The sequence below is a fragment of the Ochotona curzoniae genome, unplaced genomic scaffold, assembly GCF_017591425.1.
Source record: "Ochotona curzoniae isolate NIBS_2020 unplaced genomic scaffold, NIBS_Ocur_1.0 contig_2754, whole genome shotgun sequence".
NCBI lineage: Eukaryota > Metazoa > Chordata > Mammalia > Lagomorpha > Ochotonidae > Ochotona > Ochotona curzoniae.
The window spans coordinates 1,751,587-1,767,966 of record NW_024465582.1 but is presented as its reverse complement, the minus strand read 5'-3'; the positions used below and the strand labels follow the sequence as shown (position 1 = coordinate 1,767,966).

At 43.4% G+C, this 16,380-nt stretch overlaps 1 protein-coding gene across 1 annotated transcript in view; it reads right to left on the bottom strand.

Annotated features, from left to right (window-relative positions):
* Nucleotides 1–16,380, bottom strand: part of ADAMTS16 (ADAM metallopeptidase with thrombospondin type 1 motif 16) — an 88,189-nt gene that overhangs the window by 41,181 nt on the left and 30,628 nt on the right. Inside the window, exons 8-10 of the mRNA XM_040977319.1 lie at nucleotides 15,895–16,000; nucleotides 10,900–11,037; nucleotides 2,734–2,887 (exon numbers count right to left, since the gene is read on the bottom strand). Of these exons, the coding sequence (XP_040833253.1) occupies nucleotides 2,734–2,887; nucleotides 10,900–11,037; nucleotides 15,895–16,000 (398 nt within the window). The remainder of the gene's footprint in view (nucleotides 1–2,733; nucleotides 2,888–10,899; nucleotides 11,038–15,894; nucleotides 16,001–16,380) is intronic.

Sequence of the window (16,380 nt, the reverse complement as noted above, 5' to 3'; positions counted from 1 at the left end):
AAAAATTTACTTATTTTCATTGGGAAGGCAGATATGCAGAGAAGAACAGAGACAGAGAGGAAGATCTTCTGTCTGCTGATTCACTCCTCAAGAAGCTGCAGTGGTTGGAGCTGAGCTGATCTGAAGCCAGGAGCTAGGAGCTTCTTTTGGATATCCCACATGGGTACAGGGTCCCAAGGTTTTGGGCCGTCCTCGACTGCTTTCCCAGGTCAAAAGCAGGGAGCTGGAGGGGAAGTAGGGCCAACAGGATTAGAACCAGCACCCATATGGGATCCCAGTGTGTGCAAGGTGGAGTCTTTAGCCACTAGGCTACTGTGCTAGCTCCAAATTAATACACTTTTAAATAACACATGAGTTAAAGAAGAAATAATCAGTTACTTCGAAAAATATTTCATAACTGATAATATTAAGAACTTCATGTAAAATTTTTCAGGCTAATGTAGTATTTAAAAGGGAACTAACAGCTTTGAGCAAATTTAATGTTTATTTTAGGAAAAGAAAGAAGTCTTTCAATAAGTGATCCAAGTCTATCCTTTTTAAAGTTATAAAAAAAAAAGTCTCAGTAAGTTCTGAGGTATAATAAAGACAAAACAAAATTTGATAAATCCAGCAAAAATAAAATGTTAATACTGTCAACCCTAGATATCTTTAAAAGGCTTAATTGATCTGATAAATTCCTAGGCGGGTTGATCAAGGAGGAAACATTAAAATAAAAATTGCCACCATTAGGAAAAAACGGAAGATATATAAAGGACATATTTTCCAATAATTAAAGAACAAGTGAGAGCATGGCAGATGATATTTGGAAGATATCCAACAATGTTCCTCAAGCAAAGACTCACGTGGGACACCTTTTCCGGTGGATTCCATCAGTTAAGCTAAGGATTTCTGTTAGCATGGCTGAAGCAGTCACTAGAAAACTTTGCACAGATAACAGCCATCGGTGAAAGATCAGAAACATCTCATAGAGAAACAAGCCCCATCTTCCACTACCTCTTTCAACATCCAGAGTATCACAGAACAGGCACGAGGTCGACAGGACGGACAGCACGGCCTGGGGTGACACGAGAACAAGACCAACGCTCGGAACACAACATGTAGAATCTACATCAAACATGCAGAACACCAAAATGAAGCATAGGCTACGGCTGTGTGGGGCGACCCCAGGAACAAAGGTTCAGCATTCAAAAGCCAACAAAAACAGTACATCACATGGACACCAAGAGGACAAAACAATATAACAGTATTCACAAATTGACAAAATTCAACATGTGATAAAATATCTCGGAACCTTGGCATTAGAAAGTTGCTCAGTTTGTTGGAGGGTATCTGGGCAAACCAAGAGCTGCTATCAAACCTAAGGGTGAAATGCTATACAGCTGAGCTATAACACATGGATTCAGCTAATTGTGAGTCTCAAGACAAGGCCAAGTGTCAATATGATGATAGAAATCCTAACAGCGGAAGAAATCTTTCTCTGGGGAGAGGGTTTGGAATAAACATAGAATATGTTCTGAAAATAGCTGTGTCTTGGTTAGGGTGCTGGAAACATGGGTGAACAAGGCTTTTGAAATCAAACTTTATGCTTAAAATGAATGCCCCTCACTGGGTGTACTCAACGACAAGACATTCTGTCCTTAACTCACTGTTATCTGCATTTTCCAACATGGTCCATGGCTGCAACACCAAACAATGTGGAAGCCGGAGGTCTGATCTAGACACACTCACTGTTAAAGAAAACTTTACTTTCTGCCCCCTTTTCTTCACAATCAGGAGACAGCATCTCTCTCTCTCTCTCTCTCTCTCTCTCTCTCTTAGGTAATTCACTTCTTCTGTCCATGAAAAAGGTAACAGCACGAATATGGGCAGATGGAGACTGACTTATTGTTCTTGTTCCAAGCTGAGATTACCCATGGAGGAGATAAGAGGCCAGTTCTGGCCCACAGCTGTAATTGATCTTTGGGGAAACTCTCCTCGAATGTAAAAGAAAGAAGATTATCACGTTAAATAGAAGTTGGGAGAATTCCCAGGGCTTTCAGAAATACTCCACTGCATATAGCCCATGGTATAGATGGTCTATTTTTCTCTTGATTTCATTAAAAACTAGAATAAGAGAAACCTCAAAAATAGTTACTTTCATTTAATTTATGGGCAGCTTTTCGTGTGGTTCAGCAGGCCCAGTTCCTAAATCTGGATTTCCCCTGACTAGCAAAAGCAGATGTCTTCGTGTTCTACGAGGAGTTTATGTAGGAAACGACTGGCGATGTCTGTGGGCTGATGAGCACACACTGCCTCCTGTGAGGGGCTATAAATACTTTCTTTGGGAGTTCAATATTCAGAAGCCCTAGATAGGCTGCTGCTTTATAATAAATTATAACAGGAGGACAGAGACGGCACATTGTTTTATTAACACTATTTGAAAAAGAATGTAGAGTATTAATTTGCCAACTAATGCTGTCATAAGCTGAGCTCCCACATGATAAATCAGAGACAATGATCTGACCTCACAGGCCAAGTTAGTTCTCAAATGAAAACTGATATCCACAACGGCCTCTACCATCATCCTCGCTGCACACGGTAAAACATGTGTTTCCTGTTATATATGACCAACCCCAATACAGGATTTGACATTTGGTAGGTACCCAATAAATGCACAATATATCACTGTCGGTTACACTCAATGAAACGATTTCATGAATCCTGTGCCCTGATTGTTTGCCAATAAGCACTCGCCTTCTTAAAGTCCAGCATGCACAGCTTGGCCTTCTCTCCAAACTGCCACTTGCACTGTGTGTCTGCATCATACAGCTGTCCCGGCAGCTTCTCAGGGTACTTGTATTCCTTCACAGGCTTGGGCTGGTCAACCAGACACACAGCTTGAGCAGTGCTGAAACAGAGAGCAGTTGGGGTGACCAGTGACTGCCGAGGTCTCAAAGGATGTGTTACCCTTCATTATGCCTTTTCCACTTAGGAAATTTTATAGCATATCCTGCCTGGGGAGAAGGTAGATTTTTCTTGTGATGTCCAAATGTGACATTCACCTTAATTGCATTGAATACAGGGGCCACATTTTCTGAAATGGTTCTTTATACATTTTAGCCCTTTTCAGGCAACACAATTTGCTCTTCATTCTATCCTTCCAACTTATCATGGGGAAAAGTGAAAGTTAACAATTACAACCAGATGTCCAAAGTGAGAAAAACCTGTATTCCAGATCCTTTTCTGTATACTTCTTGCCAGAAACAATCAAAAGTTGGAAATGAACACTGTAAAACCAAAATAAAAATAGTCCATCTCCAATATTAGTTCCTTCCTTCCTTCCTTCCTTCCTTCCTTCCTTCCTTCCTTCCTTCCTTCCTTCCTTCCTTCCTTCCTTCCTTCCTTCCTTCCTTCCTTCCTCCTTCCTTCCTCCTTCCTTCCTCTTTCCCTCCCTTCCCTTCCCTCCCTCCCCTCCCCTCCCCACCCCTCCCCTCCCCTCCTTCCCCCCCTTCCTTCCTTCCTTCCTTTCCTCCCCCCCTCCCCTCCCCTTCCCTTCCTTCCTTCCTTTCCTCCTTTCCATATTTGCTTTCCTCTTATTCTCCCTCCTTCATCATGTCCTTCCATCCCTCTCATTTCATTTTCTTCTAGTTTGGCGGCATCTGTACAATTATACCACTAGCTAAAGAAAGTCACCTGGTCACATAAATAGATGAAGTATTTGACAAAATCCAACACCTATTTGTAATGAGATCTCCCAGAAAAAATTAGAATGTAAGAAATTCCTACAATTTGAAAAACAGTTTCTACAAAAACCTACAGCTAACAACATACACTGGGGCTGGTGACTCCACAGGCTAACCTTCTGCCTTCAAGCACCAGCATTCCAATGGGTGCCAGCCCTTTTACAAACTGCTTCACTTTCCATCCATCTCCCTTTCTGTGGCCTGGGACAGCAGTGGAAGATGTCATGGAGCCTTGAGATCCTTCACCTGCATGGGCCCCTGGCTTCAGATAGGCTCATTTCTGTCCACTGCAGCCATTTGGGGAGCGAACCTGTGTTTGGAAGATCTTTCTCCTTCTCTTTCCTTATCTCTGTAAATCTTTATTCCCAATAAAAATGAGTATAAACTTTAAAAATCCATCATATTTAATGAGGAAAAACTAGAAATTTGCCACAGAGATCACAAACAAGACAAGCTATCTCCACTCACCACTTCTTTTTAACATTGTACTAACTAATTGTACTAACTAACATTGTACTAACTGACATTGCCTAACTAATCTATTAAGCCAAGTGAAGGAAATAAGAGGTACACATTGAGAAATAAGAAATAATACTCTCATATGACATGCTATACATGTAGGAAATTCAAAAGAATACATGAAGAAAGTTCTTGAATTAATAAACAATTACAGCTTGGTTGCAGGATAACAGAACACCATTCAAATGCCAACTGCCATTGTATATAGTCACAACAAGAAGTGCAATTTATTTAAAATCTCACAAAAATAACTCATATAAAGAGGTACAGATAAGTCTAAATCTGGCAAAGTACACCCACAAATATTTAGGAGTAAAATTAAGCATCGTTGATGAAACAAATCAAAGAAAGGCTAAATAAATGGAGAGGTAGCCAGTGTCGATGGATAAGAAGAATCAGTGTTGTCAAACAGCCAGCTTTCCCGTCTCGATTCAGAGCTGTAATGAAGCTGCAATCAAAAGTCAAGCACATCATCCTTCACACATAGGAAAATGGGTTCTGAGGTGATTAGAAAAAGCAGAAAATGCAGAATAATCCAGAAAGTACTGAAGAAAAACAATAAAGCTGAAATCAGGCTGACAGAAGATAAAACAGCACAGTATTAACAAACAAAACAATGGAGTCACAAAATAGATCCACATTTAGCAAATATGGTCTGATAGAGCAAAGGCAGTAGAATGGAAAGATTATAGTTCTTTCATCAAACTATGTTTGACTAATTGGAAAGAGATTTGCAACGGAAAAGGAATATAGACACAGATCATTTACTCAAAAGGAATCATATGTATAAATATAAAACTCAAACCTATAGATCTAGAAAAGAACATACGAGAAAATCTAGATGACTCTGAGTATGGCAATGGCTTTTTAGACACAATATTAAATGCACAAAAGAAAGAACTGACAAACTGAATTGCCTCAAAAGTAAAATCTTTCACTCTGTGGAATACATCAATAAGAAAATGAATAGGAAACCTGCAGATGCAGAAATAATATTTGTAAAAAGATGGCTCTGATAAAGGAATATAATATGAAATACCTAGATACCACTTAAATATCAACCATAACAAAATAAATAGATCAAAAATGTCAATCTCTCAATAGGCACCTTATCAAACAACACAGATACAGATAACAAAATGTAAATAAAACAGCCTGATAAGTCGTTAGGGAAGCACACATGAAACCACCAGTGAAGTGCCACTACATGCGAACGAACAAAATTAAACACTGACAACAGCGATGCTGCAATGCATGTGACAGACTACCACTTACAAAGTCACATCCCTGGGCACTGTGACATCAACAGTCGGCCATGAACACCACACAGCAGAGCAAGATGTGACTTGAAACACAGCAACCAATGCCAGGCAAGCACACTCTGCAGAGGCCCTTGGCTCACATGAGGCTTTCTGACTGCCAGTTTCCGGTGCTGGTCCCCGTCCTTGTGCATGGACAAATTAGAGTTCATGTAGTCAGAGGGAGGCACAGCCACTGTGCTGTAGGACAGGATTGAAGGTTTTAAAAGTAAATTGAAGATGAGTCCATGCTGTTACTAAACTCAGATTCATGAGCTAACATTTCCCAATGGATAGGCCTCCCACATGAAGGCATGAGTCATGTTGTAATGTGGCTTTGTCTATTAATATGGAATGACACACAACCTTATTGACTAACTTGATGAATTCACTGCAAATGAGTGTCTGTCCTTCTTGACTACCAAGAATAGAGAAAAGTGGTGCTGACAGCCTCAGCCAATTGTGCTCTCCATATACCAACTGCTAGCCAGATAATGGATGAGGGCAGGGACATTTGAAGAGTCATTACTCACTGTTGGGGACAAAGCCAAACAGCCACCTAACCGGTGGAGAGTACAACCAGTTGACTGAGTAGTTGGGAATTAGGAAGTCAGAAAATGTGTCAGGGAAGACAGTGTCAGATTTATCACATCGCTGAAAGAAATCAAGGCTTAATACATGATTGCACTAATTGCAACTGATCTTCAAGTAAACAGTGACCTTGATGAGATTTTCATGAAGAAATTTAATTTTTCGATCAGATAAGTGGGCATATAAAACCTTACATATTTGTTCATTGTCATGTTGTCAAAGGAAATTCCAAGAGTTTCCGAAAATAAAGGTTTACTACTGAAATTTCATAGAAGTGTCTTAGTCATTAGCACCAAGCCAAGTTAGTTTACTTCAGTCTGGTTTTTTTTTTTTTTTAGCCACCCTAGGATCATAGAACAAAAGTTGCTTTCGATTCCAGAAACTTAGTCATCATTTCTAGTATCATATTCTGATTGGAAGATTACAACCCATTTTCAATGTGCTCAGAATAATTCTTCTCCAAGCATGTAACTGTTTTCTCTATGAGGCTCTCCATAATTCTTTGCATCTCAAAACTTTGGGATTTCCATGATGTTGGTTCTCACCACACATCCACATTTGTACCTTCTCACTTTCCAAACTGTCAGAGCAGTTTACACGGAGAGAGTGCTTACATGCCTTCCTCAAATTCATTACACCAACACCAACCATAGCAACAACAACAGTAACAACAGCAACAAAACCATCACAACAGCAATAACAATAGCAACAACAGAAACCAAACACCATTACAAAAGCAATAGTAACAACAGCAACAAAAATACCATTACAAAAACAGTAACAACACCACCCTTACAACAGTAACAACACTATTACAACAGCAACAACAACACCCTTACAACAGCAACAACACTATTACAACAGCAACAATAGTAACAACCACAGCACCATTAGAAAAACAACAGCACCAACAGCACCAACACCACTACAACAACAGTAACAAAGGTTTGTTCACTCTGCTGAAAAAGAAGCTGGGAAAATATAGAAAGGGATTAGGATTCAGAAAATTCTAAATTTTCTTTTTTAATACAAGTAAGAATATTGTACATATAAGGGAAATGCGTTTGCTTATTATTGAAAGCACAGTTACACACATACATGCTCAGCAATACCAAAACAGCCGTAAGACCCAGCAGAGAACATTCCCACACATCTCAATCTGACTCCTTGAGAATGTAGCTAGGGCTCAACAAGGTTCGACATGTGCTAGGGCAGTGTTTGAATACTGTTACTATTACCATTTTTGGTAATAGAGAGGAAAGACAGCAAGATCAAGTGTATACTACCAGGAAACAGATATTGTTCATAAAATTTTCCCTCATTCTAGGTAGGTTAAAACACAGAAAATAGTCTTTATTTCAGGGCTGGGGGACTATTTTTGGATCTAAACAGTCATTTGCTTATTACAACACACTTTGTAGGTCGTACAAAATTACCAACTTAAAAATGATTTTGACTCCAGCCAGTAGTTGTCTTGACAGAGCCAGATCAAATGATCTTACGTGGTTTCTTCGAGGTTGGGGCTAAACGTTCCCCATCCCTGTTAAGTGGGAAAATATGTTGACTTAATGTTTCATGGGAAGGACCAAGGTAAAGGCATGGAGAGTCCAATGGCTGATGAACAAGATGCTCGCTCATGAGAAAGGCTACAGGTGTTCAGGGAACTGCAAGGAGAGGCAGTTAGGCAGGTGGGTCTGGGGACTCTGCAGGGCAGCACACCTACAGTGGGCAGGGGTAAAATGAAAGGAACTTGTGGCCCTGCTTCAACGCCGCCCCAGGAACAAGGCTACCTACGTGTTGCAACTGAAAAAAGAAGAGGACAAAGATAAACTTAAAAATAAAACACAAAAAGAAGAAAGAAAGAAACAGAAAACAAAGACAAGAATGCAGAACTCAAAAGAAGGGACTCAGTAAAACAAGTCAGAGATGCCGGCTGTGCACCCTGTGGCACCTGCAGAGCCGGGCACAGATGGGCCACTGTGCTCTTGGTGCCTTCTGCAATGACTCACTCTCAGTTTCACTGCAAGACGTGTAAGTATGGTCCATTGCTGTGGGCTAAGATTGTCTGCGAGTCTGGCATCCCAGTCCCAGCTGTGCTACTTCCCATGCAGTTCCCTGATAAGGTGCCTGGGAAAGCAGTAGAGGCTAGCCCAAGTGTTAGGAGACCTAGCAGAAGCTCCTGGCTCCCAGCTTCAGACCACCCCAGTTATAGCCAGTGTAGCCACTGGGGACTAAACCAGCAAATGGAAGATCTCTCTCTTCTCTCACTTGCTCTTACTGTTGCTTTCATAAAAAGAACTCTTTTTAAACGGACAGAATATGTAAGTTTCAAAGACCCAGAAAATGCAGAGCTGGCCACTGAAACTAGAGATTTTTAACAGGTTGCAAATCCCCTTTTTCTCTAAGTCTGCCAGATGGAGGTGGATTCACCATTGTGTGCACATGTCCAAACTCATCATGTTGCACAAATATACAGATCCTTGGACACTGATTTTAGGTCACAAGACGTCTCTTTAGGTCATTCTGCTTTCTGTGAATGGCTGGCATTTGCTCTGCTTCCTAACACTAGGAACATATTTCATTTATTTTTGTCAAATTTCAAGCCTCTATAGCACAACTAGGTAGCTCCTTAGTGTCCGTATTGATTTGTATCCTTTTCTCTGGTTTTCATTTCCTTTTCCTTGCCATCTAACTTTTGCTCTTACTCCAATGAGTTGTTAGTTCTGTACCAGTGTTTGAGGTCAGGCAGTTGTGTCTGCCAGCTTTTTCCTAGAATCTGCTAGTGAAATGGGAAGAACAATTTCCCTGCTTTCTTCACTAAACCTCAGAAATATGATTTTCCAGAAGCACTGCGAGTTAATACCATTGGGAAGCAACCACTGTGGCCTCTCCTTTGGATCTGGCAGCACTCCAAGCACAGTTTTCATGCCTGTTGCAGTGGAGAGTGTGGTGAGTCAGGGTGCCTGCTGGAGCGAGAGCACAAGCCCACGTGTCTGCCCCAGGAGTGCATGCGTCTCTCATCCCCAGCAAGAGGTGGTCTCTCCAGTGGATTTAGCTGCTGCGGGGGACACCCACACCCCGTTTCAGAGTGTGTGAGCTCCAGTTACTCAACACTTCCAGTGCAGTTTCCTGATACTGCACCTGGGAAGGCGGCAGACAATGGCTCAGACGTCTGCACTCCTTCTACCCATCGAGTGGAATCTTGGCTCCTGGCTTCGGCCTACCTACAACTTGCCTTCATGGGGAGGGGTGGAGGGGACAGGGGTCAGTAGCTGGAAATGCTCTCTGTCTCTCTCTCTCTTGCTGTCCTCCTGTAACTCTGCCTTTCAAATAAAATAAGTCTTTTTATAAGAGTAGGCATCTGTGCTGGGGCCAACAATACTATCATATACTCTAAGGAGCAAAGGGAGGAATTGGTTTGTCTTCCATGAGGAACAAAGATGCAAAGCCAGTCTGTAGCAGGTGCTGCCCCTCATTCCCTGCAGACCATGTTCAGGATGGAAGAGAAGGAATGTTGAGGCACTGAGCGGAGCCAGGGTATGGTTTGTCAAGTACAGCTACAGGTCCAATTTATATTGCACCTTGCCATTTCTTTCCTTTTAAAAATTATTATTATTTTTTAAATTAATTTTTATTGGAAAGTCAAATATACAGAGAGTAGGAGAGACAGAAAAAGGCCTTCAGTCTGCTGGTTCACTCCCCAAGAGGCCACAATGGCAAGAGCTGAGTCAATTTGAAGACAGGAGCCAGAAGCTTCTTCTGGGTTTCCCACATGAGGGCAGAGGCTCAAGATTTTTGGGCCATCCTCTTCTGATTTTCCAGGCCATAATCAGGGAGCTGGATGGGAAGTGGCCCAGCCAGGACACAAACAGGCACCCACATGGGATTCTAGAGCAGGCAAGGCAAAGACTTTAGCCACTACATTACTGCACCGGGGCCAGTGACAAGCTATTTCTTACAGATCAGTTAGTTGTCTCTGAAAAATAACTACTGCTTTCTAAACAAATAATTTCATCCTTTCAGAATCTGTACCACGCAATTTTCTTATGCATGTATAGGGCTACTATTCTAAATGAATGGCTTTTCCAGTGTCCCGGGATCAGTGCACAGAGCCCCTGGAAGGAGGGAACCTGTGCTGTGTATGCCTTCCAGAAGCCAGGTCCTGTCTCTGCAATCGGCACTGACGTCTGACGAGGCTCACAAAGATCTGGGTTCAGGTTTAAGGCAGATTGTAAATCGAAGCCATCAGAATGCAGTGTAGAGTCAGGCTGATTAGCAGCATTCCTTTTTCCTTGGAAATTTATAAATAAACAGATTGCCTCTTTTTCAAGAGCCAAACCCTACTATCTCCTATTCTGTACCCTTAAATGGATTCTGTTGTTATAATATTTTCTAAACAATTGGATTCAAAGTCAACAGACTTAGAGCTGGGTTAAGGCTTACATATGTGTGTGTATGTGTGTGTATGTGTGTATAATTTTTTCACCTAACGAGAACGTTATTTTAAAAACAACACAACAGAGTTGCCTGTGGGTGATTTTTGTGCAACTGGACACTCTGGGCTGGTTAGCACAGTGTATTTTTTTTTTAGCCTGCAGGTGAACAGGGGATTGAGTCAGCAGTCCTGCTCACTCTGGGATATTTAACAAGTGTTTGATCTAATATCTGCCTCGAAGTATCTTTGAAGGGGCCCCATCTGAGGAAGCCAGCATGGGCGGAGAGCACACGATGCCTTAGGGACTCACACCACAAGCTCAAGTAATTCATACCTTAAAAATCTGTGTAGATACTGGCGGCTGCAGGGTGACCACGAGAAGACCCCGTTGCGTCCTGCCAATGTAGGAGACATGATGTTGCCCTCAGACTTTCTGCATGCATTTCCTTCTCCATCATGGACCATGCCAAAACTAGGAGGGAGAGAAAGAGAGAGGGGGATGTTTGCTTGTCAATGAAGAGCAAATTAAAGGATCTAACACTCTCTAATCCAAGTTGAGCTTGTGAGGACTCTCCTACCTCTGCATTTAGGATGAAAATCAAAGCCTCCACAACATTGTGGAGAGTGTTCAGTGCTTCTGACTGCTTCCAGAGTCCATCCAACAAACTGTAGGTGTGCATTGCTCCCTAACCCAAGCACTGCCCAGAAGCCTGCTGAGGCAGATGCTCTAACTACATAAAAGTGGGGTGGAGAGGAGAACTCACTGGAATCTTGATAATATATCAACTCCTTATCTAACATAAAGAATTTCCATTCTCTTTTCTCAGAGAAAAGAGAGATAACATGCAGCTGTCCAGGGCTTCAGTGTCAAGACCAGAGCCAGTGTGAGGGCCCAGGCGAGACCCAGGCAGCAGTGTAACCTGAGCGTGATGCAAGGGTGGAGCCAAGGAAATCTGGCCTGCGAGGATGGTTGAGTTTCTGCAAAATTCCTGATGGGTACCAAGGGCGATATAGATGTGGTCACTGCAGTCTCCACCCATTCTCTGAAGTTCTATTAAAGATGATTAGTCAAGGCCAGGGCCACCATATGGCAGAGGAAAGCTGTCATGACTGTGAAAATGAGTCAAGCTGAAATCCCAGATGGCAAGCTGCTGTGGAGACAGAGAGCTAGAAGGAACACTAAGCCGCTGTCTCTGGCCTGTCTGGGACCCACCTGCAAGCAAGACGTACTATGGTCTTCAGAGGCTCAGTGTCCTGGAACCAAGGATGTTCTGGTCTCCAACTTTTCATCTCATGTGACCTCAGTGGTTCCTTCAAGTTTCAGGTCTCAAGCTTTGCTAATGAGGTGGCACAGCCAGGGCCCTCCAGAGGGCATCCTGGGAGATTATCCAGCCTTGGGGGTATCCTAGACAATCCTGGGGGATTCTGGTGCCTGTCAAATTTCAGCTTCTATCTTCCCACAGTCACAGTTGCAAGATAACGAATGCCCACAGAGTGTCATATGGAGACTACGGCAACAGTGACATGAATAAAGTCATGAAAGAATGGACAGAACACATCTGAAAAGTAAGGCCAGTATCGGCAACTACAAAGTGTAACTTAGTGTTCAATTCACACGTGCCACACAATTTTGGTTCCTTTGCACCACAGCACCTTATTTAAGGTGATCATTTCCCATATGTGGAGATAACGGGCCTTTTCCTCTCCACATTTTGCTAATGTACAAACTGCTGAGGGAAGATGCTCTTCTTAGAGCTCATTGCCCCACACATGCCAGTGAAATCAACAGCTGAGAAAAGCCTCCACATGTACTTGAGCTTTATGATTTATTCATTATTGGAAAGGCAGTGTGATAGGAAGAGGCAGAGAGAGGAAGAGAGAGGGAAAGGGGGGGGGAGAGAAGGAGAGAAATGGAGGGAGGGAGGGAGAGGGAGAAAGAGAAAGAGGAAGAGAGTGAGAATGAGAGAGAGGAGGAGAGAATGAGAGAGGAAGAGAGAGAGAGAGAGAGACAGGAAGGGAGAGAAAGAGACCATGAGAGAGTGAGAGAGAGGGGGGTAGAGAGATACAAGGAGAGAGGGAAAGAGGGAAAGTGAGAGAGGGAGAGACAGACAGGGAGGGAGATAGAGGAAGAGAGTGTGAGAGAGAGGGAAAGAGGGAGAGACAGGGAGGGAGGGAAAGAGACCATGAGAGGGAGACAGAGACAGAGAGAGGAGAGAGTGTGAGGGACAGAGAGGGAGAGAGAGGGAGAGAAAGAGCCCATGAGAGGGAGACAGAGACAGAGAGAGGAGAGAGTGTGAGAGAGAGGGAAAGAGGGAGAGACAGGGAGGGAGAGACAGGGACCATGAGAGGGAGACAGAGACAGAGAGAGGAGAGAGTGTGAGGGACAGAGAGGGAGAGAGAGGGAGAGAAAGAGCCCATGAGAGGGAGACAGAGACAGAGAGAGGAGAGAGTGTGAGGGACAGAGAGGGAGTGTGAGGGAGGGAGGGAAAGAGCCCATGAGAGGGAGACAGAGACAGAGAGAGGAGAGAGTGTGAGGGACAGAGAGGGAGTGTGAGGGAGGGAGGGAAAGAGCCCATGAGAGGGAGACAGAGACAGAGAGAGGAGAGAGTGTGAGAGAGAGGGAAAGAGGGAGAGACAGGGAGGGAGGGAAAGAGACCATGAGAGGGAGACAGAGACAGAGAGAGGAGAGAGTGTGAGGGACAGAGAGGGAGAGAGAGGGCCATGCAAGCAGGGCAGGAGTGAGCAGGTGTTACGGACAGGACGACCTTAGTTGCATCTTGGTTCTATCATTCATGAGCTCTTTGATACAAGGAAATTCTTTATCCATGGAGTCTTGTTTTTTTTTTTTAATCTAGAAAGTGAGGTAATAATTTTTTTCCTATAAACCATGATAGCCAGGGCCTAGTTGTAAAAGAAAGGCATGCAGTTTATGTTACAATGCCTGACCCATGAATCGACAATTCCCTCTTCAAGACACAGTACTTACTGAATGCTTGAACTGAGCAAATGTTTGCCTTCAAGTCACCTAAAATTCTTGGTGTCTTATTTCTGGGTTGTATATGTCACAACCTTTCTGTATGCAAGCACTTGGTATCGCCAATACCGGCATGAAATATTCACTCACACCCTAGCTCACTCATTCTTTGTATTCCATTTTTGTACATCTGCTGAATACTCAGCCTGACCCAAGCCACTGATGGCAACACAAGGGCTTGCTCTGGGTGGGCTTCTCTGTTGGAACTACATGTGTGATCACACGACAAACCTTTCAAAAGTGCTCCCCTAACAAGAGGTACCACAGTCACCTCTGCCATTGTCGTTACAACCATTCTCAGACACGGTAACATTTTGTGCACACAGAGTCACGTTTTGCACAACAGGGGATACATTCTGAGAAAGAAGTCATCACACGAGGCAAACATCACAGCATTCACACCAATTAACACAGTTGTGACGCCACTAGCGAACGTATGAGGGAACCCGTCTCCTGTGCCAGCCATGGCTGCCGGCATGGTGTCCCTGTGCTTTATGACTTCATGTCCTGTCTCCCCCACTTGACTGCTGCTGAGTCACAGCCCCCAGTCTTTGGTGTCTAACATCAAGACAGCTGCTCGGCAAGGCTCACGTCGTTTCTACGGGCCAAGCCTTGAGCCGCAAGGCCGCTCTCCTTGTGGAGCTCCTTTTTAAACACTGCCCACGTACAGCGCAAGTAAAAACACATGATTTCTCTTCTTTGGAGGAAATTATTTTTACATCTATACTCTGAGTGAGGAAAGGAAACATTAATAATTGACTTCCAAGAAAAGTAAGTGCAAACGCTTGCATTTGTTAACTTCAGCTAAGCTTGCCACCTGCAATGGTTGGTGCTGCCAATACTCATATCTCAACTGCTTATCAAATGCTGACTGGCTCAGCCCCTGGTGACTGAAATATTTCTTGCCTTCATTGTTTAATTAAAGTCAGGTATGGTTCAGAGGGCAGAAAAGTCTCATGTCGTTACAATAATGAGAGTTCTTAAAGTTTTGACTCTAGCAGACTATTAAAAATACAATCACGTTTTAACTGAAAGATTTATAAAGTGTAGGTGTAATTTTCTAAGCAATAAAATGGTCAATCAACCTGTAATGGCAAACGGATCAGTAATGGGATAAAAAGATTCACGTAGGGGTCATCAGTTCACAGAGGCAAGACCTGCAGAGCCCCAGTGGGACTCTGCTTAGTGCAGGCACGTGCACACGCACACACACACACGCACGCACACACACACGTGCACACACACACACAGATTCTTCGAACAGGTACAGAGGACAGGGGCTTACCATCTCAGCACATCATTCAATAGAGATGGAGAAGTTGGTTTTGGAAAACACAAATCACAATCATGGCATTTGTTTTCCCTTTGCCACTGAAACCAGGATGAAAGTAACAAGCAGCAGAAAAATCATAACCCCTAATTGTACATTTTCTAAGAGAAATTTCAAGTCCAGGTTCAGTCTGGCACACAATGTGTGCATTATTGCTGTTGATTTTCATGTTAGTCCGGGCACCTGCGGGAAGTCTTAGACTGTAAGTGGGCTCTGTGAAAGCATTTTTTAAAGCAGTGCTGTAAGTAACATAGCTTATAGAATTATTAACCTAAGGAATCTTATCTAAGCTTCAAAAAATCATTGCTAAGAGATTTTTATTTTACAGGTACAAATGTGAGCTTTTCATGAAAACAGTATGTCAACATCAGTCTGCCCACTGCTGACAGCTACCTGCCAAGACTGGCGTGGCCCATGCTGAGTGCCATTCTGTGCTGCTTGCTCAATTCAGGACCAATAATGCCAAAGTCACGGGTGAAAAGTGGGGAGCAAACTGCTCTCTGCCAAGCTCCATCCCTTGCCAATGCCCATAATCTCCTAACTCATGTAGAAAACCAATCAAACACCATGTCCACAAACTACAAAAAAAAAATGCATAAGAACCCAAACTTGAGAGTCACAACAATTGCCACTTGGGGGGCAGGTTGGAGTCTTCAGTCCAACCTTCTTCTGAGCCCCTTGATGGCTGCTCACTGGGAAGGAGCCCAGCCCTCATCACCAAGCACTGGCACAGGCAGGCAGAGGAGCAGCTGCAGGCACCACTGAGCCCAGAGAGATGGAACAGCAGAACAGAGCAAACACTTGGGCTGCTGTGGCTGTAACAATGGTCCACAAAGCAACATTTGGTGATCCCGATTCTTTCGTTCAAAATACATGAGCTACCTCTGTAGACCTGACTTGGGGGTCCATGTGATCACGCCCATCAGAGGGGACCTGGGACCCACCCTCTGCAGAGTTTTACTTACTTGTGTCCCGACTCATGAGCGATGGTGAAAGCTAGCCCAAGACCTGTATCTTCATTAATGGTGCAGCTGCGATATTTACTACACATTCCACTTATGGGTGCAAATCCTATGGGAAATAAAGACCAAGAGGACATGTAGTGTTGATGCAATACAATCAAGAGGGAATTGCAGATTCAGTTTCTAAGCTAGAGTGAAACTAGCCACATTTGTCACTGTGAACACTGACCAGTGTCCCAGGCATGATTTATGGTCATTTTGAGAGATTTCAAGCTCATGTCCAACGTCACGTTTTTAACTGTGAGTATTGGTGAGACCCCCAGCCACAATTCAATGGAGAAAAGTCAGCCAATGGAGAACACACATGAGGAGACCCAGGGAAAGTAGGCAGAAACTGCTAGGTAACTTCTCCCAGCTGAGTCATGCAGGGCTGACTCACTTCCCCACATAAGTTGTGACAATGAGCATGGGATGCTGGCTATCACAGAT